The 27,992-nt window shown below is 38.0% G+C and overlaps 1 protein-coding gene across 5 annotated transcripts in view; it reads left to right on the top strand.

Annotated features, from left to right (window-relative positions):
* Positions 1–13,724: 13,724 nt before the first annotated feature.
* Positions 13,725–27,992, top strand: part of Stim2 (stromal interaction molecule 2) — a 176,298-nt gene continuing 162,030 nt past the window's right edge. For 2 of the 5 annotated variants that reach the window (XM_046423812.2, XM_046423813.2), the window contains exon 1: positions 13,727–14,285. In XM_046423812.2, coding sequence (XP_046279768.1) covers positions 13,892–14,285 — 394 coding nt within the window. In that variant the 5' untranslated portion in view covers positions 13,727–13,891. Of the gene's footprint in view, positions 14,286–27,992 lie in introns of all 5 variants that reach the window. The other 3 variants (XM_046423815.2, XM_046423810.2, XM_046423814.2) reach the window with 3 other exon arrangements.

Raw genomic sequence — 27,992 nt, 5'->3', positions numbered from 1 at the left:
CTATAGAGAGAAGTAGATTGTGGGGAGAATACGGGGAGCTCGAATTTTGAACATATGGATTTTGGAGGTTGTATTAATCAGCTTTCTATTACTATAACAAGTATCTGAGATAACCAAATTATAAAGAGAAAAAGGTTATTTTGGTTCCCAGTTTTGGAGGTTCCAGTCCATAATTGGCTGGTCCCAATTCTTTGGGCCTGTGTTGAGGCAGCACATCATGGCAGGAGCACATTGTGGAGCAAAACCACTCACCTCATGATCAGGAAGCAAAAGGATGAGAAAGGAGCCTTGACTTAAGGACCTCCCACTAGGAATCACCACCTCAGAGTTCCACCAACTCCCAATAGCACCAACCTTAGGACCCAGCTTTAACACATGGATTTTGCGGGGACAGTCAACATCCAAACTGTTGCAGATGTGAATTAGAAACCTAAATATAGCTATCAGTATGCGTCTGGAGTTCACAAGATTTCTTCAAGCTGGAGATTTGAATTTGGGAGTCATTAAGAGGTGGTATTATAATGGTTAACTCTGTGTCAGCTTGACTGAGACCTGGGATGTCTAGATGTTGGGTTGAACATTTATGGATATGTCTGAATGAGTTTAGTTTTCAAATTGGTAGTTTGAGTAAAGCAGATTGTTCTCCCCAAAGTTTATTGACATAATCCAATCTGTTGAGGGCCTGAAAAGAAAAAAAATTGAAAAAAGGGAGAATTCACTCTCTCTGTATGATCCTTGAGATGAGACTTTAGGCTTCTCCTTCCCTCAAACAAGAACTATATAGTGGCTCTCCTGGGTCTCCAGCTTGCAGACTGTAGGTCATTAGGATTCTTAGCTTCCAGAATCTCATGAACCAGTTCCTTACACTAAATATTTCTTACCTCAAGTCTACCCTCCTTCTATAGATACACATAGATAGATGTATATTCTATTGTTTATTGGACATAGGTAGCCTGTTGGTTATTGTAAATATTCATTGAGCCTGTGTCTCTGGCAAACCCTGATTAACAGATGCCATGGAATTGGATGAAATTGCCAAGGTACAAATATAACTAGAAAAGAGATATACAATTTGAGTTCTGGACACCCCATCACATATTAAAATGTTTACTTTACTTTTGTATTTGCCTGTACCAAAGTCATGTCAAACTAAACATGTCCCAAACTCAATTGTCTCTCTTCTTTTACTCTTTACTTGTATGAATTGAACCACCATTTTGATATAACAGAGGAATCAAAACAGAGAGGACAGAGTAATCTTACATGGGCTTAATTTACTATATGATTATTAAAAATACACAGCAAATTTAGTTTTGCGCTCCCTGGCAGCCAAAGAATGAATGCCACTTCTCAAATTCTCAAAAGCCTTGTTGCCATCATTATTTCTTACCTTGTACTTTACAATAAATCAAGAAGTCACTGACTTCTCAAAGATTCTCTCCCAGTCATTTCTGTTCCTATAAGTATGCCTCAATGTGGTTTTCTTCCATTTATTGACATATTTGCTCACTAAATGGAAATGAGTTTTTAGGTTTAGATATTTCAAATTATAATACAGTGTACCAAGTACTTTCCAAGTGGATCAATTATAACACACACACACACACACACACACAAACATACACACACACATACACACACCTTGTGAGAAGGGGTCTTCATGATGCCAAGATCTATTATTCAATTATGTAGATGCTAATGTTGAGCAAAATATAATAGCTCTTCAAAAACTGAATATTTGTTATTTTACAAGAAACTTCTTACCTGGTGATATCACTTCTAATTAAAATGCCTTCCCTTTAACCTTTAATTTGGCAACCACTTCTTGTCCTTTTAAGTCATGTGAACTTGTTATCTCCTCTAAAAAGTCTTCCTCAGCACTCCAGTGGACTGTGGTAATGTCTCATTCTATTTTTACCACTGTTATCACTTTTTACAGTAAATACATGCTAATCTGTCTCCATCACTAGATGGAAATTTTCTTGGGAGCAGGTGATCTTTAGCTTCTGATGCCCTGCAAGCAGCACATTGATAGATATATGTGAAAGAATTAATGTTCTTTGCAAATGATTTGATTACCATCCAGACAAATTTAGATTCTTTTGTTGCCACTTAAAAATTCATGTTGTGTCAACTTTAAATATCAAATTATTTTCTGGGTTTTAGTCATTCACACTTACACCTGCAATATTTGGTTAGCTTTTAGGGAGAGTGAAATTTTCATTAGTTTTTATAGCCAATTCATGTTAGTAAATATTTTTTCTCAGGATTTATACTAGATTACTGTTGTTTGTCAAACCATATTCACTGTCACTATACAATTTTATTGCCTACTATTTGCTACATAAAGAAATGGGAGTTTATTATTTTACATGGGCATTGTTACGGGTTAAACTGTGTTCCCTCCAGATTCATATGTTGAAGTCCTAACCCTACTACCTCAGAATGTGACCTTATTTGGAGATAGGTTATTTTCAGTGGTTATTAAGTTAAAATGAGGTTATTCTAATGACTCTTAATCCAACATAATTGGTGTCATTATAGGAAGGGGAAATTTGGAGACAGACATGCGTAGGGTAAAGATGATGTGAAGAGATACAGGGAGAAGATGTTTATCTACAAGTCTAGGTGAGAGGCCTGGGACAGATTGTCTATCACAGCCTTCAGAAGGAACCAACTCTGTTGACTTTTTGATTTGGGGCTTGTAGCTTCCAGAACTGTAAGACTAAGCATTTCTGTGGTCAAAGCCACCCAATATGAGGTACTTTTATGGCAGCCTCTAATGGTTAATTTTAGGTGTTGGCTTGACTGGATTAAGGCATAACTAGATAGTTGGTAAACCATCTTTTCTGGGTGTTTCAGGAAGAGATTGGCATGTGAATCAGTGTACTATTGGGGAAGGTTTACTTCATGTGGGTGAGACTCATCCATTTGGGACATGGACAGACTAAAAGGTAGAGGAAAGAGAACCTGTGCTATCCCTTCTGGAGTCTGGGATGCCTCAGATATCAGAACTCCAGGTTCTCTAAACTTCAGACTCCAGGACTTGCTCCAGTGGTCCCCCAGTTTCTTGGGAACTTGGCCTGAGATTGACATTTATACCACCAGCTTCCTTGGCTTTGAGGCATCAGGCTTGGACTGGGCCACACTACTGGTTTCCTGGGTCTCTGTCTTGCAGAGGACCCATCACTGGGACTTCTTAGCCCCCATAATTATGTGAGACAGTTCTAATAAATCCCCTCTTGTCGGTCTATCTATCATCTATCTCATCTAGCTATCATGTATTTCTTTTTACTTGAAAACCCTAACTAATAGATAGCCCTAACAAACTAATAAAGGCATGTAATTTACTTTCTTAATGTCAGAAAGTGGACTGCTCCCAGGGTTGTCTGATTCCAAAGACTTTTCCTTTTATTGTGAGATGTTTTGCCTTAACATCTCATACTTTGGATGGGGGTGGGGGTGCAAGGGATATAAATCCAAGCTACTGAATGTCCCTTGTAAATTCAATCTGGACTGTTTTGCCATTAAATTAACTAAACTTTCTTTGCTGTTTATTTAAATATTTATCTTATGCTACTTCTATGAGTAGTGAAGTCTATAAATTTGCTCCTTGCTAGGGTAAGAACCGTTTGTTTTATTTGCACCTGTTTAGTACAGAACAAGACAGGAAGGATGTATTTGGAGTAAGTATAAATAATCTCATGGCTTTAAATATAAGTTATGTGCTAAAATTCCTAATTTTAAATCGGCAGCCAGGGCTCTTCCTCTGAACATAAAGCCCATTGATTTAATAATTCACTAGTGTCCCCCATCTCCTGGATGCCTACTAAACATCTCAAATTGCACATATCCCAAACTGAGTTTCCAGTGTTTTTCTGCCACCACCCAAACACTGCTCCCAGCCTCTTCTTTTCAAAGTCTTCCCCACTTAAGTTGATGGTAACTCCATTCTTCCAATTTCTTAAGGCAAGAATTTCAGTGTTGTATTTTACTTTCCTCTTCATATATTGTATTCAGTGGATTTATATGCTTTGTTAATTCTTTCTTCAAAATTTACCAAGAATTGTACCACTTTTCATCATCCTTTCTGCCACTAATCTGGTCCAACTGCCACGATCTGTTGTCTGGATTGTCTTGTAGTCTCCTGACATTTCTGCTCCTGCTGTGAAGCAACTAGAGTGATTCAATTTAAATATGTCACATCACTCTATTCAAAACCTTCCAATGGTTTCCAAACTCATTCAAAGGAAAAAACCTAAAAGTCCTACTACTACTTGAGAACCTGCATGTTCTGGACCCTGTTACTTTTCTGATGTCATCCACTATTTTCTCTCTTGAATGCTCTAGCATTACCTCCTTGATATTCCTGAATAAGCCACACACACTCTTTTCCCAAAACCTCTCTGGTTGCTGGAATCCTTTCTCCCTAGATAACTGTATGATTATCCCAAGTTATTCAGCTTTTCCCTCAAAAAAAAAAAAAAAAAAAAAAAAAAAAAAAAAAACTTCTTCTTGCTCCAGCCCATAGCACTTATCACCATCTAATATGCAACTCACTTTACTTACTTATCCCATATATTTTCAGCTTCCCCAACTAGGATGAAAATTCAATGAGAGCAAGTGTTTTCTTTCCCTGTTGCCTAATAATATTTGACTAAATAGCACTTTTTCCCAATTGGAGAGAATTTAAAATCTTAAATTCTAAATTCTTTTTCCTTCTAGATTTGCAATAATGCTATGGCAATGTATGCCTCCAAAATTTGAACATTCATTCGTCCATGCTTTGTTTTCCTTCCGTTCTATGTCAGAAGGCTTAGCCTCAAACTCTACTTTAATTATTCTACTTCCCCATCATAGATACATTTTGGAACACCTCTGTGTAAATATTAAAGCATTCAGACAAATATTTAATTATACCAGTTCCTGACAGCTGCATTATGTGAGATATGAGATTGTCTTAGTCCATTTTCTGTGGCTAATAAAATAATACTACAGACTGGGTAAATTGTAAAAAAGAGAAGTTTATTTTGACTCATGGTTCTGGTCCAAGATTGAAGGGCCACATCTGGTAATTGCCTTCTTGCTGGCAAAGTTCTGAGGGTATCACATGGTGAGAGGGAGAACTAGAGAGAGCTACCAACTTGGCTTTTATAGGAGACCACTGTGTTAGTGACCAGAATACCTGACAAGAACAACTTAGAGGAAAAAAATACTTTGGCTCAGTCCATGGTACGTTGACTCCAATTATCTGGGTGCAAGTGGGCTGAACATCATGGTAGAAGGGGAGGGAGGAGAAAAACTGCTAACCTCACAGTAACTGGGAAGGAGGGAGAGGAAGAGAGGGAGAAGAGAGAGAAAGAAAGACAGACAGGAGGAATAAATAAAATCACCGAAGGCATACCTGCAGTGACCTAACCTCCTCCAGCTATGCCCCCACCTGCTTACAGCTACCACCCAGTTAATATATTCAAATTATTAATTAATCAAATGGACTAATTAATTCCCTTATTAGATGTAGCCCTCATAATCTAGTCATTAACAGAAACTTTGGAGGACACTACATATCCAGACCATAACACCACTCTCAAGATAACCCATTAATTCATTAATTACAGAATGGATCATTCCATCCATGAGGATAGAGCCTTAATCACCTCTTAAAAGTCACACTCATAGTGGGAATTAAATTTCCATCTAAGTTTGAGGAAGGAAATCATACTTAAACCATAGCTGAGATCATTCATAAATTCTCTTGATATCCATTTTTTTTAGAAAAGAATGTTTTGAAGTTGTTTTCTTGTAATGATTTCACCAGGATTGTAGAACTAGTATCTAAGAGTGACAAGTATATATTGTTATTGACAAAACATGTATAAATGAATGAAATAAATACTTTTTAATTGCTATTATGTGACCGTGACTCCTTAGATCTTGAACTAGGTATTATTTTATTCACCCTTGACCTTACCACCTAATATAGTTCCTGATCTCTAAAACACATACAGTATTTGATGCATGAATCACAAAGATCTTCTTTTAGTTCCCAAGGTCTTTTAAGCCTTAGTTCTCCTATTTTCCTGCAATTATCATTATGTTGAGTCCAGATTATGTGACTCCCTGATTTGCTTGGTCATAGTATTCTGTCTGATAATATTATTGTTCAGGAACATTAGACCACAATAACATCCTTACAGGGGGCATAAGGGATGTTTTAATCTCCCTCAGAGAAAAACTATTGAGCCTATGGCTGCCCTGACAGTAGCAGCCAAGATGTCGTGCTGTTCCACTTGTTCCAGGACCCCCATGCTGCTTTTGGGCATCACTTGGTAATGCCTTTCCTAGTGTCTTGAATCTCTAACCTTTTTATCCCCTTGGACTTTCCTGTTGTTACAGAGGTGGTGACTCTGCTGGGAAGCTGCAGGCTGCAGGTTGGGGAGTGCAACTGGCTTTCATTCACGTGCTGGCTCAGCCTGTGCATGGATAATGCCTCTGCTGTTCAGGGATCTGGCTTCCCTAGCAGCTGCCTGGAGAGGCAGGTGGCATGATTAAAAAATGTGGGGGAGTTCATGTCTCCTGGAGGAACCTTTGGCTGATACGAGCCAAGAGCTCCATTTCTCTCCCTTCTCCTCATACTGTTCCAAAACACAGTGGTCCCCCAAGTTCTCTCTGAGGACATTGTGTGAGATGAAGCAGCCAGCTATCTTTGTTGCAAAGTTGCGGATAGCTCAGTGATTCATCTCCTTGATTTTCTTCCTCCTTCCCTGCCTCATATCTCTTTTCTCTTTTCTTTTGCTTCTCTGGGGTTGTATTCTCTAAGGAATTGTTCTTATATAAGCGTTTGCATTAGGTCCCATTTTCCAGGGAACCTAGACTAAAATATCATCTTTGTCCCTTTAGGGAAGTTGCTAATGATTTGGATTTTAAATGTGACCCCAAAGGCCCATGTGCTAAAATTGTAGTTGCCAGTCTATGGCACTATTGGGAGGAGATGGAAACCTCAGGAAGTGGGGCCTCATGGAATTAAGGTAAGTGACGGGGTGTTGTGCCCTTGAAAGGGTTATTAGGACCCCAGTCCCCACCTCTACTTCCTAGCTGCCATGAGATGAACAGTCTTTTGTCATGTGTTCCTGACACCATGATGCACTCTGCTGCCATCAGCCCAAATCAACTGGGTCAGTGACCAGGGACTAAAACCTCTGAAACCACAAGATAAAATAAACCTTTCCTCCTTTAAATGTTAGTCAACATTTTGTTATTATGACCAAGATAACTGAGATGACAAATAAAATGAGGAAAGACTCATTTTGGCTCATGATTTCAGAGCTTTCAGTTATATGGTCGGCTGGCTCCTTTGCTCTGGGTCTGAGGTGAGGCAGAATATCATGGCAGAAAGGTGTGATGAGGAAACTTCAGCTCATGGCAGCTGGGCAACATCAGAGGGGTGTGGAAGGGACTTGGGATAAGATATAATCTCAAGGGTACACACCCAGTAAACACTGCTATACTGGGGACCAAGCCTTCAAAACATGAGTCTTTGAGGCCACTTCATATCCAAACCATAACATTGATTTTCTCAGGCAATTTGTCATATTAATGTACAACCAACACACTGCCTTGAAAAGATTTTTATGTACTTTGGTTGCATGTGCTCTTATATGTTTTCTTGTGTTCTTTCTTTCCAGTTTTCTCTTTTGCACAATTTAACTTAAACCCTTAAAGGACTTACATAATAATAGCTCACTGTGTTCTAGGTACCTTTACATAATTTTCATCTCACAACAACCCTATGTGCTGCTGTTATCACCTTTTTACTGAAGGGGAAACTGAGGTTAAGATTTTTAACACCTTGACCTTACAGTTAACAAATGACTGTTTAAACTCCAAAATTCATGTTCTTAAAGACAGCATGCTTTAAACAGGCCCCCAGCAAGAACATGGCTTCCCTGGAATTAAAAGGTTAAGAGCTCCTCTCTTTATGAAAGGTATGGGTTCCAAATGACTTTACTTATGACCATTTTTTTTAATATATCCAAACTCAACAAGAATGGGTTTAAATTTGTAGTTTCTGAGTGGATTTTCTACAAAAGAAGAGGGAGGTGGGCAGCCATTTGACATTTGAAAACAAACTCACTTTTCTCCTCCCTGCTGATGTTATATTCTATGGCATTTTCCCCGCTAAAATAGATGTTTTGTATACTTCAAGACTGAAAGTAGGTAATTGCCTTTAAGATAGTCTCTCAAGAGTTTCAGGGAACCCCTTAGTGTCTTCCTGTCTCATAATTCTTAGATGTTATGGACATCCGTAAAATGAAGTTTAATTGGGAAACAATAATTGTGTGTACTTGTAGGGTACAATGTTTTCATTTATGTAAACATTGCAGATACATTCAGATGAGCTAATTAACATATCCATCACCTTATTATCATTTTTTTTTGTGTGTAATGTGAATGTTAAAAATACTCATTTTTAGGCTTGGAGGTGCAGTTTACTGGTAGAGCACTTGTATATGATTGAGGATTGGATTCCTAGCACCTACAAAAAAATCTATAATACAATATTAGCAAATCATATTCAACAATATATTAAGAAGATTGTACATCAAGACCAAGTTGGTTTCATTCCAGAGATGCAACATAACTAATATAACTAATCAATAAAGGTAATTCATCACAAAAATAAAATTAAGGACAAAAATCACATACTCATCTCAATAGATGCAGAGAAAGTCTTCTACAAAATTCAGCATTTTTCATGAAAAGACTAAGGATAGAAGGAATTTACAACAATTCCATTCACAATAGGAAAAAAAAAAACCTCTCAACTTAGGGAAGACCTTTCATGTTCATGCATAGGCAGAATTAATATTGTTAAAATGGCCAGATTACCAAAAATGATGTATAGGTTCAGTGCAATCCCCATCAAAATGCCAATACCAATGACATTCTTCACAGAATTAAGAAAAATGGTCCTAAAATTCATTTATAAGAATAAATAAAAGACCCAAAATAGCCAAAGCAATTTTAAGCCAAAAAAAAAAAAGAAAGAAAGAAAAAGAAAAAAAAGCAATGCTGGAGACATCATGATACTTGACTTTAAATTATACTGTGGAGATACAGTAACAAAATCTGCACTGTACTGGCAGAAAAACAGACATATAGACCAATGGAACAGAATAGAAAACACAAAGACAAATGCACATAGACACAGTCATATGATATTTGATAAAGGCACCAAAAATATACTTGGAAGAAAAGATAGCCTTTTTAAACAATGATGCTAGGAAAACTGGTTATCCATAGGTAGAAGAATGAGACTAGATCCCTCCCTCTAACCTGCACAAAAGTCAACTCAAAATGGATCAAAGACACAGGAATTAGAACAGAAATTTTGCAATTTGTAGAAGAAAATGTAAGGACAACAACCCAACACATAGGCATAGGCAATGATTTCCCCAACAGAACCTAAAGCTCAAGAAATAATACCAGGAATTAATAAATGGGATGGCATCAAATTAAAATCTTCTGCACAGAAAACAATTAGTAGGAACAGAGAGCCTACAGAATATAAGAAAATCTTAGCTAGCTCTCCTTCTGACAGAGGATTAGTACCCAGAATATATAAAGATCTCAAAAATATTACCAGAAAAGACCCAACTAACCCAATCAATAGATGGGCAAATGAACTAAAGAGACACTTCTCTAAAGAAGAAATATATATGTCCAACAATATATGAAAAAGTGTTCAACATCTTTAGCAATTAGGGAAACGCAACCACAGTGAGATTCCATCACATTCCAGTTAGAATGGCAGCCATTAAGAATGTAAGTAATAAATGCTTGAAAGAATTTAGTGTAAAAAGAGTAGTTTTTTATTTTGTGGTTGAACATTCATTTATGAAAAGATGTGAATGTCCAACAGATTAAAAAATGCCCACTGAGCTACACCCTCATTCCTTTTAATTTTGAGAAAGGGTCTCCCTAAGTTGCTGAGATCTCACCAAATTTCTGAGGCTGACCTTGAACTTGGAAACTCCACTCTCACTAAACCCCTTTTGAAGAATGTCTTGCTAATGAGCTACCTAAACCATCACTTTTTAGTTCATTCAACAATTTCAGGAACATTTATACGCGGAAGCATCATCGTTTGAATGCGGGAACCATCACATTAGCCATATCACTTTAGAAAGTGATACAGCTTCCCAGGACCTCAATTCTCTTTGCAAACTTGTGTAAGGAATGGGCGGGAAAGCAGAATAAGTGGCCTGTGCACAACAGAATTTCCAGAGGCAAAGACTGCTCTTTTGATTTCCCCAAGGGGCTGAACCAAGAAGAGCAAGTGGACTTTTCCATGGTGCTCGATCGGCACCTACATTCCAGGGACACTCAGTTGACGCCCAGAAATCTTAGTCGCAACCCGCCCCCGGTGTCAAAGCGTGGTGGGAGAAGCTCCGAAGGAGGAGGAGACGCCTGAGGAAGCCCCTCCCGGTTAACCTCTAGCCGGAATTCCCCACCGCTCATCTCCACCCAGAGTGGGGCTCCACGCCCACTGCGCTCCCCACGGACCGCTGCCTCACCGCCCACGCGGTGACGTCATCGCGCGGCGGTGGGGCGTCCAGAAGCGCCGCCCCAGGAGTGGGAGCGGAAACCCGGGGATCGGCCACGCGCAGAGCCCCGGGAGCCCGAGCTCGCGCACCTGGGGAAAGCCGGCCCGAGGCAGTGGGCATGCGCAAGACTGCCGGGTGGCGCAGGCGCCCTGCCTCACTCGCGGAGATCCGGTTCTTCAAGGTGGAGCTTGCGGCGAGTCTTGGGCTGTCCTGGCCGCTTGGGATCCTCGGGACAAGAAGATGCGGAGCCAGCCCGACTCTGGCTAAGGGCGGGTTTGCCTCCGGTGTAGGGAGAGGACGGGTGCTCGGATCCTGCTGTGCATCTATGCTGGGCACGCCCCAAGAGTTTGGGGGTTATTTACAGGAAGGTGAAATCAAACAGCATCGCTGTATTGCAATTCGTTTATCCTAAACCAAGAGCACTCTTAGGACACACGGCCAGGGCCGGGGGGCCAGTTCTCCCGGAAAATGACAAGATAACTGTGTGTGGACACCGAGCAAAGTCTTTCCCTATTCTCTCTTCTTCCGCCACCCAGTGTGTCGGGTACTCCTGGGTCCCCAACTTACAGTGGGGGAGACTGTAACAATTTACAGTTTAAGTGGGGAAACTGAGGATCTAACAGCTGAAAAGTGTTGGAGTTGCCTTTTCTACCAGTTTTTCTATCTACTAGAAAAAATCAGGGCTGACCATCAGAATACTGAAGTCACGAGTGGGTGAAAATGAAACAGTAATGAATAGTAAATCTTAAGTTTGGACGTTAAGAAGTAGAAGCAGTCGACAAGGCAGAGGGTCTCCAGATATATTTCGAGTGGGATTTGTCAAGAGGAAGGGAGAGAAGAAAGCTTTTGGGTGGCAAGAAAAGGGAAAGGCAAAGGAAACCTGAGAAGAAAGGGAAGCTGTTGCTGCAGCTGGAGCCTTGTGTTTATGTTTGGCTTGCAAATAGAAACGTCTATAATTCTAAGGATGGGCATTTCTTCCAAAACAATGAACTTTCTCTTTTCTGTACCTAGGTTTATTCTTTGATGCACAGTGACACTGCACCTCTGTTCAACAATAAGTCACATTATGGTTATTCATTTAATAGTCAGAAACTTAAGTATCTATGAAAAAGATAGTATAAAGATAGGTTTATTCCTGGCCCATGCCAGGCTAAGAGGTCTTTTCAGTGATTGCTGGTTCCGTATCGTGGCTCCAGTCATGCGAAGAATAAACATTTCTAATTCCAAATCCAGTAGCTTTTCAGTGCCAATACCTTGTCCCTATCTTTAAAAGAAGAAGAAAAAAAAAATGCTACATCATCTTTGTTTAAAGAATCTTGGCCCCAGTGATTTGCTAATTGTTCGTGGTTTTATACTGTTATTACTATAACACAGTTTGCACTGGCCAATTTAGAAACTGATTACTACCTTGTGTTAGCCTCTAATTGTTTAATGGTTGTAAATTTTATCTGCTAGGCAAGACCAAGATTCCCTAGTCAGGGACTGCAGCTATCTCATATCTGAAAGTTCACCTAATTGACTTTCCAAGTCTCTCTCTTAATTCTCTGTGGAATTCCCAATGCCCAGTTCCTTGCCTGCCACATACTAGGTGCTTGGTAAATCTAAATAAATGAAATGATGCTTTTTGAAGAACAGGAAACAAGTCTGTTATTTTCTCTTTTCCTGTTCCCCTAACCAAAGTATCTCTTTGTTGGCAGTCAGCAAATGTATGATTTCATTGCTGTGCCTTAATCTTTCTGTTGCTCTATAAAGAATTGCCATTGAACACCATGCCTGCAAGAAGTCTCTCAGAAAATGATTGTTGATAGATTAACCTCAAAGATATTCCTGATTCTTTCTTTTTGAGTGGGCATTGGTCTGCCCACAATGAACAATATTCATGGTTATTTTAGGCTGCCTAAGAAATTCTTCAGAAGATTGAGCAATGTGAGTATCTTCTTGACTTTGGGAAGTAACCAAACCAATAGAAGAAGCCCAAAGCCAATAGCAAAAACCAATAATAAATGGGACCTATGTGCTTAAGAGTGCTGTTCTCAAAGTCTTAGATAACCTTGTGCTCCTGGGATAGAGAAAGCCTATATGTGTATTCGACATCTTATATTTTGGGGTCTGTAGGTGTAGCTTAGCAATAGGGTGCTTAGCATGCTTAAGCCTTGGGTTCCATTCTGAGAGTTATCACCACTACCCTTCGCACAACCCACCCCCATACATATTCTGGTTCTTTTTTCGTGAAACTATTCAAGTCCATTCTGAACAGAATCTACTAGAGAAACCTGATCTTGGATGCACAAGAACGTAGTTGCATTCCAGGTTTACTCTACACTGTAGTTGTTCTGGCAACCAGTTCAATTGACAGGGAAGACTGGGACTGGGTCAGGTTCAGGTAGCGTCTAAAATGGGCAAGTAAGAAGCTAGAGTGAATTCTTTTAGTATTTCCATTCAGTAGCTGGGATCTTGGGGGAAAGCTATTTAACATTTCCGGGCCTTAGTTACCTCATTTGTAGCATGGCGATGATAACAACCATACTTTTAGAGTTACTATGTGCAATTTGTACAGGCTTAGAGCAATGCCACGCAAGTTGGCACCTGGCAATTTTTTTTGCTCAATGTTTGACAAGTAAATAAAAAACTAGCATATAATAACTTCCACTCTACACAGCTGGCCACTTGTAAACCCCACCTACATTGAAGTCAGGGGGACTCCGCTGTTTTTCAGATATGAGCGTTTCTTGAGCCACGCAATTATTTTTTCTGCCTTCCAATCTGCTGTAACTCATCCAAGCGACTTTGGACGTCGGTACTCTTCTCTAGGTTTGTGGCCGCCCCAACTTTGAATCCTGGAGGAGGTGTGGATGGGGGAGGGGGACAAACCGCCTCCTTCCCCGCCCCCTATCCTTTTGCCTAGCTGCCGAGTTAAGAACCACCCAGCCTCACTCACAGCTGTCCGGGAACGCCTCTAGGGGCCGGGCTGGGCACCGCGCACGCGCAATGCAGTAGCACCGCGCCTGCGCTGTGGAAGGGCTGAGGGAGGCGGGGGATTGGTATGCGAGCTAATGTGTGAGGGGAGGGAGGCGTCCCGGCAGAGCGTGGTACTACGACAAGCGCGGGCCGGAGGGGGCGGGGGGATGCGCCGCGGCGGCGGCGCGGGCACTGGGGCTGGTGTTTGGCCGCGCCAGAGCAGCGGATCCCGGTGTCGCCGCGGCAGCAGCGCTGGTTCCGCGCCGGCCCCAAGACGCCGTACCTTTCAGCCCCCTACTTTTTTTTTTTTTAAATAACCGGAACCAATGAACGCAGCTGGCACCCGAGCTCTGGAGGCCGCCGGTGCCGAGGGGACCAGGCTGGCGCCCGGCGGGAACCCATGTCTGAGGCGGCGGGGGCGGCCCGCGGTGTCACCCGCGGCGGCGGCGCCTTGCGAAGCGGGCGGGTGGCCGGCGGCCGGGTCGCCGCCGCGCTTTCCCTTCATTTCTCATCCCGCCGCGACTCTCGGCCCGGCCTCGGGCTGGTTGCAGCGGCAGCGCTGGGCTGCAGTGCTGGTGTTCGGGCTGCTGGTGGCCGGAGCGGCGGACGGATGCGAGCTTGTGCCAAGGCACCTCCGCGGGCGGCGGACGGCGGGTTCTGCCGGGGCAGCCGCCTCTTCTCCCGCTGCGGCGGCGGGCGGCAGCTCGGCGCTTCTGACAGGTGAGGGCCAGGGGGCGACAGGCGGGGCGCGGCGAGCTGCGGCGGGACCCCCATCCTCCGGAGTGTCCCGCGTCCCGGCGGGCGCCGGCTACTCGACGGTCCGGGCCATTGGGTGATGCCGAGCTGGGCGCTCAGACGCTGTCTCCCTGACGGCTGCTGCGTCGCGGTTCCTTACACTTCGGTCGCCTTCCTTTTCTCACCCCGCCCTCGACTGAGCCTCTCGACGGCATTCGCTTCCCCGCCCTTCTTTTGGGTTCCCTGCTCTCCCAAGCTGAGCAATGCGGTAGTTTCTCTTTCGTGCTACAAAAGAGCCACCAGGGTCTGCAGGGTACTGGGCTTTTTTTTTTTTAAAGCTGCTAGAAAATAAGTCTGCAGCAGCAGCAATGCGGTATGGTTCCGTGCTGCTGCTTTTGCAAAGGCAGCTGGCAGCGAGACTCACCAGTTGAAACCCCGTTGAGCACCGCGTCCCAGGGGAAGCTGCTAAAGAGGATTCTTTGAGAGCCATAATACCTAGTGGTATTAGTGGTTCCGTATTAGTCATAAAGAAACGTCTAAGTCGAATGCATATTTTTTGAGGGGGGGAAGGTGACCCTTTTAAAGGATGGAAAGTTATTTGCTGGTGGTAGTAGCATCGCTGGGTAACAGAGGCTGCAGAAATCTCAGCAGGTTACCAGAAAGACACCTGAAAATTTACTAAGTGCTGGATATTTGGGACTTGTATTTGAGCAGCACAGTTCTGGTAGATTGCAGCAGCATCTTTTTAATTGGAATGTTCTAGCAGTTATTGACAACTTTGAAATATGTTTGGTAAGGCTAAGTCGAAATTTGTATCACTTTAAAGCCTTTCATTGTCTTGTGTAACTAATCTGTGGTGGTTTAAGTAATAATATAAAGATCCTGAAATGATTTCTTTGGGAAAAGTAGTGGTGCAAAAGTAATGTTCATATTTATTAATACTTTATTTATTTTAATAGGTCTGTAGGTTTTCTGCACTAATTGCCAGGTTAAAGAGGAAAAAGTAAACTGGAACAATATGACCCATTAGTATTTAACCGAAGTGATAGTCCAATAGGCATCTAGAAGTTACTAACAGCTGCTCTGAGAAGTGCTCAGGAGCTATATTCTTTAGAACTAAGCAGCTATTTTCCGGGATATATGACAGGATATTTACTCTTCGAGTGAGAAAAAGGATGTTGGTAAACTTTGTTAAGCACTTTAAAAATTGTAGGGCATAGAACATAATGATCAGCTTATTTAATTTACTCGAAACATGTCAAGCTCTATTAAATGAAACTTGAAACAGCAAATCTATCAGTGATTTATTTGGATAAAAGATTACAGAATAATAATATGAGGAGCATAGTGTCTTTGAGTTAGAGGATAGATTGATAGTTATATGCTTCAATAGTTTTTACTCTTCAAATAAAAACATGGTAAGTATCATAGTGAAGAACAGTGATTCCCAAAAAAGTGGCTAGATAAGACTGTAATTTGAAGGTTTAATGCTTCATGTGGGAAGGGGAGGATAATTTTTTGGCTTCTAGAAGGTATAGGAGTGTGATTCTTGCTTTCTCAAGCAGAAAAATTTGATCAATAAATAGTTGAATAATGCTTTATTAAAAAGTAATTGGTAGAAAGACGAGCAATTCAGAATTTCAGCATTTATTGACTACTAGTAAGTATATATGTCCATCATATCAAGAAAATTACTTCAGATGGAATTTTATTTTAATAAGCTTTTATAATCTTTCCTTGTAAGATTTATGTTTCTGAGTTGTTTATGATATTTTGAAAAAGGCAGTTCTTATTGGGAAAAAATGTGACAATAACACAAAATGAATTTGTGCTGTAGTGTTTTAAAGTAAATTTACTAAAATAATGTCAACCTAGGAATTATTTCTAATGTTCTTAATCTTTCCTTTTGTTGCAATATTGATTTTAACAAGTTAATCATTTCCATTTAAAGTTTAAGGTTATAAAACTACACAGTATACAAGTTGAATTGTGGTAATTTTATTAAGTTTATGTAAATGTAGTCAGTAGTATTTGTATCTTGGAAAAGGTAAATTGAAAAACTGATGAAATCAGAACATATGAAAATTGCCTTAAGAATGGGACTCCTTCCCATTCTTAAGAGTGTATGAGAAGTGCTTTCATCTCGGGTTCCATTTGTAAATGTTGTGCTAAGCCCAGAGTATAATTTATTAGTGCTATTGTACACTTCAGGAAGTAGAGCTATTGACCAAACTTATAAAATACTGCCATGTCACACTCTAGGCAGTGTTGATGGATAGAAATGGAGTAGAATATCTATAATAAATCTAAATTTCATTTTGAAAATTGAAAATTTTTGAAAGAATTGTGAAAGAATTGTTCTCTCTGGCTCCTGATTAAAAACTGTCAATATTCTTAAAGTCTGTAAAATGACAGCCAGAGTCACTTTTCTGTTTTCCTCTCCAGATTGATACTTCTTAGGAGCTGCTGATAACATGTAGAAAATATTCTTTTCCACTGAAGTTTGCCTCCCTAGGGTTTCACTTTAGTGTATTTTAAGAAGAAATTGCCTTTATATCATCTGTTTTGTGCTTAATTTTGAGCAAAGTGTTTTTTGTAAAGAGACAGGTGATAACACATCATCAAAATAAATATCCATTTAGCATAATTAGAAAAGGTTCATATCTTTTCCTTTTTTATATTACAATTTCAGAGTTCAGTGTGGAAATGTTTGATAATGTGGGACCACTATTTATAATGTTACATAGTAAATATTTTAAATCTTATGTGTTTGTATATTTGTCATTTGTTATTTTTTTTTTTTTAGGGCTCTTACTTTGAAAGAGTGATTGAAACATAAAGGGAGTTAGGGACTGGTGACTTTTAGCTTGGTGATTATATTCTAAACAGTACTTTAATAATTTAAAACATTACTTTTCTATCTTTTTGCCTAACAGACATAGAATCAGGTAGTGATCTCCTTGGAAAGTGATTGATCTTATCCAGATATGGTTCCTGAGAAATAGTTTATGAAAGAGCAATAACTATATATGTATAAACCACATTATTATTATTATAATATACATTTTTTGGTTTGTGGTGATAGGGATTGAACCTAAGGGATCCTGCATGCCAGGCAAGTGCTTTAGCACTGAGCTACATCCCCAGTGCCACATTCTTTATTCTGTCAAAATATATAGAATAATTAAAACATTATTTTTTTCTTATGCATAGTTGTTTCAGAGTTATTTAAACAAAACTTAACTTTAAGGTATTTTATTCTATACTTCTTTCCTAATGAATTAAAGTAAAATTTTTTTGGTACTTATGTAAAGGTTTTATCTTAACTCATACCATTTCACTAATTTGATATTGTATTTAAAATCTCAATGAAAATTTAAAATAGTCATAGTTCAAAGTCTTTAGAAGAGCTACTCTATCCAGACAAATATGTTGTGGGATAACACAGCTGTGTTGTGGGGCCTTCGTTGATTTAGATGGAAGTATCTCAAGCTAGCATGCCTTTGGAAAAATCTTAAGCCAAACTTTTAGTTATTTCACCTGCATTTTTAATAATTCCCAAGTAAATGTTGTTCCCTTATTTATTTTCTTTATTTAGTAGTTGACTCAAGTGTGGTATATGTATTTTGCCTTGAGTGATATTTATGGTAGACATGTTAATGTTCATATTATGGCATAGTTAAACTTGAGTATAGCTTGCATAGTACTAGTTATTAGAAACCTTTCTTTCTGAATTGAGCTTATGATTTCCTAAAGCCTTCTTCTCCTCCTCCTTCTCCTTCTTCCCTTTCTTTTTTTTTTTTTCCAGTGCTAGGGGGTCCAACTCAGGGCTTGTGAATGTGAGGCAAAAACTCTACTATTGACTGAGCTACATCCCTAGCCCTGAAGCTTTTTTTTTGATGTCCTTCTAGTGTATCCTTTCCCCCCTTCCCCTTCCTTATCATTACCTGTCCTTTTATTTACTAGTCTTGGAGGGTCATTACTATACTTGTATTGCTAACTACAGAATTGAAGAATCGGCTTTTATCCATTTGGTCTAGTCTATTCTGAATATTTAAGAATAGTAGTAGTTATTGGTTTGGAAACATTACATCCCTTGATATTCTCCTTGAGAATACCAAGAACTCTTTGTTCTCTGTTGGGGATCTCATAGCACAGGAATAACTCAAAGGCCCAGTTGGAAACTTGGCTTAAAGATTTTGCTTAATTTTATGCAAAAGAAGGTCCCACAAGGGAATTCTTTAATTTGCTAAGGTCTTGATTTGTGATTGCATACATAACAATTTTTTTAGATTAATTTTCTTTTGAGTAGCTATCAAGCATTTTGGATATTGGTTTAGTCATTGGTAGTGGTGTGAAATCTTTCAAAATAATTCTTGGAGATTTATATTTATGTACATGATGAGTAAAGTATAAACTGACTAAAGTTAAAATTAACAACTAGTATGATGAATAGAGCATTTTTGATATTATCTAGAGTTTGGACCTTATTATGAACTAACTATGAGATTATTTCTGAATCGATCAAGTTTCATTAATCAAGCGATTATTAAAACATATAGACTAACGGTAGGAATGAAAAAGAATACAAAAAAGTGCAAGGCATAGGTTGCCCATTGGGAACTCAGGCTAATATGGATTAGGAAACAACAGGTACATTTATTAAACTATTACTTGGTGTCAGTGTTGTGCTGAGTGCTTAATATACATCATTGTTTTTTTAATTCTTAGTCTAATCTTGTTAGATAACTGCTCTTATTGTCATACAAGAGATGAGAAAACTTATGCCTTATGCGGATGATCCCGCACTTGTCACACCTAGTAAGTAACAGAATTAGCTGTTGACCTAGGTTCCTCTGGTACCAAAGCTTTGATTTTTAACTGGTATGTGGTATGAAGCTTTACACACACACACACACACACACACACAGAGCTAAACATTATACAAGACAAACTTTGTTTAGCACAATAATGGACTGCAAATTGTTGGGGAAAGGAAGAGCTGTTAGAGAGAACACTTGGATTGTAGTATTTGACGTTGACCTTGGAAGATAAGACTTCAGGTAGAGGTGAATGAAAGGGCTTTCTAAGAGGAGACATATATGAGAATAAGTAGTAAGTTAATAATTTTCTTTACAGTTTTGCGTAGGGTGTATGTAGAGTAGTGCGAAAGGAGAAGGAAGGTTGGGTCCAGATTGTCAAGTTCTTTAATATTCTCAAGCATATTCAACATGTGTGGAAATCTCAGTAGATCTAAAATTGGGGTACCTAGCCATGTCCTGGGGAGTATGGGAAACCATAGGAAAAATATTGTGCCTTTTCTTGACATACCCATTTTACTAGATTATTTGGGAAACATCAAATATTTAATTACTAATAAATTAAAAATTAAAAATTAAAAAATATACCAAACATATATGTTAAAGGGAATATAAATTTACTTTTAATATTTAAGATAAAACAAAAGACATTTTGAATGTCCAGAGAGTTCTATTCATAAACTTGGCATTGTGATCTATTGTTCTATCATTAGGGATTGAGAGACTTGGTAGTGTTTAAACATGAGGGATCTCCATGTTTGAGAACACTAATTCCCTTTGATGGAAGTGAGGATATGATAGAGACAGGGAGGCCAGCCATCGAACAGTATAGGAGTGCAGGTCTTAAGCATTTATGCATTGTCCTTGAAACTGTTTAGAGGAAGTTTTTAGAAAATTGCTTTATTTTTAGCTTAAAAAAGAAATCTGGCCTTTAATGGAAGTCTAAGAAATAAAAATTTACCTTTTAATTTTAAACACTTTGACTTTCTAGAATTATTTGAGTTAGTACATGCCCTTGAAAAATCCAAGGAACACATCATCATCTTATTTCAAATGTGCCTATTTATTAATATGAAAATTAGTTACTTTAGTATATGATTGTACTTGTGCTGATTTCTAAAGTTAATAATTATATTTGCCAGTTCTTTAACAAATAAAATAAAAAACTTGATAGCCAAAGATAATATATTTGTATGTGATGCTTATATAAAGCCTTTAGTAATCCATATTTAAAAATATGTGTTTTATTCCTTCATATAGAATAACTGTGGGTCTGGGTTCAATCCCCAGTACTGGGGGCGGGGTTGGGGGGGAAACCCAAACAAACAAACAAACAAAAAACAAAAAACCTGTTTCCAGTTTGAACTAAAGTTATATTAATTAGAGTTGGCCTCCCTCTCCCATGAATAATTGTCTGTGAGTACTAAATACTAGCATATTATTTCTTTCAGAATTAACTTTTGAATTAATTATATGAATTCTTTCAGAATTTTGAAATTTTCAATTTAGAATGTGTGAATTTTAAGCTTGATCTATAGATGATGATATGTAATGCCAAATCTAAATGGTTTCATCTTTTCTTTATCCTCCTGTATCTTTATATTAGTAGGTATTGTGTATTTAATCTTTCTTGATAATTTCTAATCCTACCTTTAGTAACCATTTCCTTGACTGGTTTCTTTGTTGCTGATTTTAAGGGTAGATCTATCCTAAGTCTCTGTTCTTGGTCTTGTGTTGCTCTAGCTGAACATTTCCTCCTCAGAGAACTTCATTACTAGGAAAGTTCTAAATTGGGGTGGGGAACCTTAAGCCAATGATTGATTGGACTTTTGGCGTTACTTCATTTGGCCCTTGAAGTGATACTGCACAACCATGGCTACAGTCCTGAGAGTCATTTCCTTTCTGCTAGGCTATGCAAACCTTATCATTTAAAGTGAAACAACTTTAGGATTAAGGCTAATAGCAGTTCTAGGATGTTTAATTGTGGCCATTCGGTGTTTTTTAAAGATAGTGGTAACTGTCAGTTCCACTTTTATCCCAGCTTCTCCCATAGGCTCAGGGAACTTCCAACCTTGGTAAGAACCATTTACTTGGAATAACATTCAAAGAACTCAAGTGCTTGGATCTGAGTGTTTCTTCTTGCATTCAAGTTTATGTGTCCTTATGAATCTTGGCCTCTGTGCATCCTACTGTTTTTACTTTAGTTGTTTTCACTCTCTTCATAGTCTTCCTCAACTTGCTATTATATGGAAGTGAAACTTCTGAAACTTCAGAAACTATTTTACCCAGTTAATGCTGAGTTTTTAATTTTGAAAATACTTGTTTTGAATATTCTATTTATATGATTACAAAATACTAAACAACCTCATCAAAAATACCTAGAGTAATGAAAGTGTTTATAGTTGTTTATTAAATGATTCTCAGTAAGTAAAAATGTTTTTAAAATAACCCTTACTTGAATTTTTTATGTGCTTCTTGACACATTACACATTTCAGAGCCATGTTTTATTTTTACAGCTTTTTCTTTCTTTTTTTAAAACCTAATGTTGCATAACTAGATAATCTTTCTTCTCTATTCCTATTCTCTAGCAAAAAACTTCTGACGTGTACATTAATGACATATACATAATTTTTCTTCCATTTCCCCACTTTTTTGGAAACATTGTCATCTTAAATTCTTTCTAATCTGCCACATGTATTCCGACTGAGTTAATCCTTGCTGTTTCTTTATTGTGGGTTCCAACTTAAAAACAACAACAACAAAAACAAAACCAAAACCCCAAAATCCAAAAACCAGAACACTGGCCAGATAAGATGGCACATGCCTGTTATCCCAATGGCTTGGGAGGCTGAGGCAGGAGGATTGCAAGTTCAAGACCAGCCTCAGCAATTTAGTGAGGCCCTATGTAACTTAGTGAGACCCTGCCTCAAAATAAAAATAAAAAAGGCTGGGGATGTGGCTCAGTGATAAAGCACTCCTGAGTTCAATCCCCAGTACCCAAACAAAACAGAACAAACCAACTGAAAAACCCAAACGTTTGTACAACTGCAAAAATAGCACAAGATACTTACTATAGGTATAGATACTTTGTGCTATTTTTGAATTTGTTATTTTAAATTTATTCTCTGATGTGCATTTATGTTTGGTTCTAGGACTGTTAAAAAGGGATTCAAAAAAGAACTGAAGGTTAGAGTGAGAAGGTCAGTTATTGACTGTGTGTGCATAAAATATAAAACATATATATTTTTAAAATCAGGTCCATTTTATTTATTAAAAACTTTATTTATTTATTTATTTTATGTGGTGCTGAGGATCTAACACAGGGCCTTGCACATGCGAGGCGAGAGATCTACCGCTGAGTCATAATCCCAGCCCCTAAAACATATATTTAGTTAGTGTTTTCTGCCAACCATGATGTAATTGGGGACATAAAGATGCTGCAGTTGATCAGTTTTATCATTGCAGGGACAATGTAAATCTGAAAATTGCCTGAGAGTAGATGTGCATAGTGTAAAAAAACTACAGAAATATTTTGTAGCTCAACTATTTGTATTGTTACATTTACTGAAAATATCTTTAAGAGCTATCTGCACTTTCATGTACTTTTCAGCATTATTCACAGTAGCCAAGATGTGGAAGCAACTTAAATGTCTGTCAGTGAATGAATGGATAGAGAAAATGTGACACACACACACACACACACACATATACATACAGAGAGAGAGAGAGAGAGAGAGAGAGAGAGAGTGAGAGAGTGTGTGTGTGTGTGTGTGTATGTGTGTGTGTAGGGAATGATATTTGGCCTCAAAGGAACTCTTGCCATTTGTGAGAACATAGTGAACCTGGAGGACATTATATTGAATGAAATAACGCATGACCCATACATATACTGGATTAAAGAAAATACTACATAATCTCACTTTTATGTAGGATCTAAAAGTGTCAAACTTAGAGTAGAATGGTGATTACCAGGGGCAGGAAAAATGGGAGTATGAAGAAATGTTGATAAAGGGGTGCATGTTTCAGTTATGTAAGAAAAATAAACTGGAGTTGTAATATACAACACTATGACTATAGTTGTCAGTATTATATAGTTGAAATTTGCTAAGAGTCTAGATCTTAAGTGTTTTCACCACCAAAAAAGAAAAAAAAGTAGTTAATGTTTAATTATAGTGACTATTTCACAGTGTGTGTGTATGTATGTATATGTATAATATATATCAGATTGTGAAGTTGTATATCTTAAATATATACTTTTTTAAAAGTTTTTTTTAATATGGAGACAATATCTTTTCTTTCTTTATTTTTATGTGTTGCTGAGGATCGAATCCAGTACCTCACATGTGCAAGGCAAGCACTCTACCGCTGAGCTCTAACCCCAGCCCCGTTAAATATATACTTTTTAATTGTCAATTATACCTCACTGAAATTAGAAAAATTGAATATTTATTAAAAGTTTTTTTGTTACACATTTGAAGTATTAAACATGTCTCTCTTCTCCTCCTTTGAAACAAAGTGTGATATAAATAAATGGAGTTCTTTTATTTTAACTATTAATCTTCTTCAGTAAGTGTTCTTAGCTGTTTTGCTGCTGTGTCTAAAAGATCTGATTAGAACAAGAGGAAAAGCTTATTTAGGGGCTCACAGTTTCAGGGGTCTCAATCTACAGAAGGCTAGCTTCATTCCTTGGGGCTCAAGATGAGGCAGGACATCATGGCAGAAAAATGTGGCAGACGGAAGTGGCTCATATGATGGTCTAGAAGCAAAGAGAGAGACTCCACTTGCCAGATACAAATATGTACCCTAAAGCTGCTCCCCCAATTCCTACCTCATCCAGCCACACCCTACCACTTCAGTTATTACTTAGTTAATCCCTATCAGAGTATTAATTCACTGATTGGGTTTAGGCTCTCATAACCCAATAATTTCTCTTCTGAATCTACTTGCATTGTCTCACACATGAGCTTTTGGGGGGAACCTTGCATCCAAACCATAACATTAAGTGAACAAAAACTTCAGTGGGTGCTGTGTGCTAGATACCAGTTGGGTGTTTGGAATTTCAAGATCAGTAAGATATTCAGCCTGCCCTTGGTCTACAAGAAGCTGTGCCCTCTTAAAGGTTGATGATACATTCTGATGAGGGTATAAGGGCATAAGGGTATGTGCTGTGTTTTCCTGAATTACAAAGATGAGGTTATTAGTAGGTTATTAGTGAAGAGTCCTGTCTCTTCAGTTCTCTGTCCCAGAGTAGAGGTGTTTGCTAAGAAGGTCTAAGAGTTTGTTAGATAGGGAAGGAAATAGTGTGAAAGTAGGAAGCATAGGGGATGACACTTATCATAGATACTAACATTTGAGAATTTTAGATGTGATTGGGAATGGCAAATACCTTGGATGACAGAGTTAATGGTGAGCCTGCTTACAGTGCACCAGCAACCATATTTGTATGTGGGGTTCAAATTATGCCAGAAAATTTTATCTTTTTTATTCCATAGGAGATTCCTTGTGAGGTTATTTTTATCCACATAATAAGTTTTTAGATATAATGGAAATTTAGGTTTGTTGTTAAGTAGTTTGTACATTAAAAATCCTTTAGTGCCATAGATTTGTATATTAAAGTATAGTGTATGATTAAAGTTCTATCAGGAACTGAGAAGCAGAAGAATTAGAAATTCTTTGTAGTGTAAGTTTCGCAGTCTATACATACGTCAGATCATGCAGTGTATTTTTAAATATGTACACTTTTAAATTCTCAAGTAAACCTCACTAAAATTAGAAAAAATAGACTCTTTTTGAGATCTTTATTGCTCAAGGGTAGTATGAATGTGTTCTTTATCACTGGTAAATAACTAAATTTTGCTATTAAATATTCTGACATCTTAAAAACTACTATAAAATATGTGATTTCTGAGGCCCAGTCATATATGTTAAAGTATGATTTTAAAAAACAATCAGTATCCTCAATAAGTATTTTATGTTTGCCTTTATGTTCATGAATATTTCTTAAGGATGGAATGTGGTTTTTAAATGCATAGTATCTTATGCATTTAATCTGAGCCCTAAGCGTGTTTCCACTTTTGTATAGTTGATTAAGAAAATAGTCTCTAGATTACAGTGGGATTTCCTGGATTTGAATCCCAGAGTGGTTTGTAATTATGGGTAACTGATTTAATCTGTTAGTGCCTAGATTCTCATTCTCTAAAAGATGGTTTGAAGAACAAATGAGTTAATATATAGAGTACTTCAAATTGAGCCTGGCAAGTATAAGTATTCAGTTATTATTAACTGTTTTTCTTTTTATCGATAGATACAGATGTAGTATAGTTATAGAAATGTACTGTGATCTAGAAAGCATTTAAGATGTTTTCTCTGGCATTAATTTTTCAATTCTTGAGTTTGGAACTCAGGGCCTCACAACATGCTAGGCAAATGCAGTACCACTGAACTATACTCACAGTCCTTTCTGTCATACTTAAAAAAGTATGGCAATATCACTTGTGGCACTAAACTGTGATCTAAATAAACAGATCGTTAATTTTCTGAGATTCATAAAACATCATAGAAAATACGAAGCTAAATGGGGCTGGAGTTGTGGCTCAGTGGTAGAGCACTTTCCTAGCATGTTTGAGGCCCTGGGTTTGATTCTCAGCACTGCATATAAATAAATGAATAAAATAAAGGTCCATCAACATCTAATAAATATTAGAAAATATATAGACAGTGATGGTTAAGGAGTATTATGGTACTTTTAAAAAAGTTGGTTATATTATTTGCGTAAGTCATTTTGTATCTTTGCCAACTGAGAAATTTAAAGCATTTGGAATTGATGTGAGGCTTAAAGACTTTAATTTCTGTTTAAAGTTTATTATAGAAAATACAGAAAATTCAGAAAGGTAAAAGTAGAAAATACATCTACTTCAACAATTAGTGATAATAATTGTACTGTCAAAATTTTATTTCTTTTTTTATCCCTTTACTTCATTTATTTATATATGTGGTGCTGAGGACTGAACCCAGTGTCACACACATGCTAGGCAAGTGCTGTACCACTGAGCTATAACCCCACTCCCCAAACTTTATTTCTTTTTATAGTTTTTTAAAGATGTGCATATAATATTCACATGTACTTCATAGGCTCATAGAGTAATCTTCCCTCCCCCATGCTTGTCTATGCTAAAGCACAGTCTTATAGAGTAATATTTAAATGTGAAATCAGTAAATATTTGAATGCCAAATATTATTACAGGTGTATGATAAGTATTGAGAACATTGATGAATAAGACCAATGAGGCCGTTGTTCTCATGGAGCTTGCATTTCAGTTGGGAAGATAGAAAACCAGTGTTTTAGAGTTTGTGAGAAATACTATTAAGGAACAAAATATAAAATAGTGTGAATGATGTGGGGTATTACTAATTTAGGTAGGGTGGTCAGGAAAGGCTTCTGAGAAGGTCACATTTTAGGTGGCTTCTGGAAAGATACAAGGATCAAAGTCCCTGAAGAGTTGGGGAATAGCTTTGATGAAGTCCTTTAGGCAAGAAGGGATTTGAATTATTTGAAGAAGGAAAAGAGTGTCATTTAAATGAGCATCTTGACAGAGGGGAAGAGTAGGTCTGGCTGAGAAGAGGATAAGGCCAGATGGCACAGAGCCTCCTGGACCTTGTTACCTTGTTTGGTGTATTCAGAGAGTGATAGGAAGCAGTTGAAGCATTTTAAGAAGGGAGGTGAAATGATATGATTTATGGCTTTTTAATTAGTTTGACTTGCATGATTTTCTAAAACAAAACTAATTTTAAGTGTACAGTTCAGTAGTGTTAACTATATTGACATTGTTGAGAAACAGACCTCAAGAATTTTTTTGTCTTGTAAAACTGAAACTATACTCATATAAATCCATTTCCCCTGGTGAGCACCATTTTATTTTTTTGTTTCTATGAATTTGACTACTTTAGATACTCTGAATAAGTGGAATCATGAAGTATTTGTTTTATTGTGACTAGCTTATTTTAGTTAGCATAATATCCCCAAGATTCTTCCGTGTTGTAGCTTGCAGCAGGATTTCCTTCCTAAGACTGAATAACTTTCGATTTTACGTGTATGCTATTTTTTGTTTACCCATTCATTTATCACTATACACGCTTGGGTTACTTCTGCTTTTTGTCTAATTGTGAATAATCATTAATGTTGCTGTGAATATACATGTGTAAGATTCTTTCTGAGACACTGCTTTCAGTTCTATTGGTTGTATACCTGGAATGAGATTGCTGTAGTACATGCTGGTTCAATTTTTCATTTTTGAGGTACCTCCATAGTGTTTTTTAATAGTGTTTATACCATTTTACAGTCTCACTAACAGTGTACAATAGTTCCAATTTCTACATGATTTACATTTTAGAGATCGCTTGCCTGCTGTTTTTGGGGAATGAATTGTTGGGATCAAGAGTGGTTGGAGGTTATTAGGGCTCTATCTGAAGTAATACTCCATTGTGTATAAATGCCACATTTTTTTTTTTTTATTTTTTATTGTTGGCTGTTCAAAACATTACATAGTTCTTGATATATCATATTTCACAATTTGATTCAAGTGGGTTATGAGCTCCCATTTTTACCCCATATACAGATTGCAGAATCACATCAGTTACACATCCATTGATTTACATATTGCCATACTAGTGTCTGTTGTATTCTGCTGCCTTTCCTATCCTCTACTATCCCCCCTCCCCTCCCCTCCTCTCCCCTCCCCTCCCCTCCCCTCCCCTCCCCTCCCCTCTTCTCTCTCTGCTCCCTCTACTGACATTCGTTTGTCCCCCTTATATTATTTTTCCCCTTCCCCTCACTTCCTCTTGTATGTACTTTTGTATAACTCTGAGGGTCTC

This window comes from Marmota monax, unplaced genomic scaffold, assembly GCF_021218885.2.
Source record: "Marmota monax isolate L192 unplaced genomic scaffold, Marmota_monax_Labrador192_F-V1.1 WCK01_AAM20220418_F8-fsc00009, whole genome shotgun sequence".
NCBI lineage: Eukaryota > Metazoa > Chordata > Mammalia > Rodentia > Sciuridae > Marmota > Marmota monax.
This window is presented reverse-complemented; position numbering and strand designations above follow the sequence as displayed.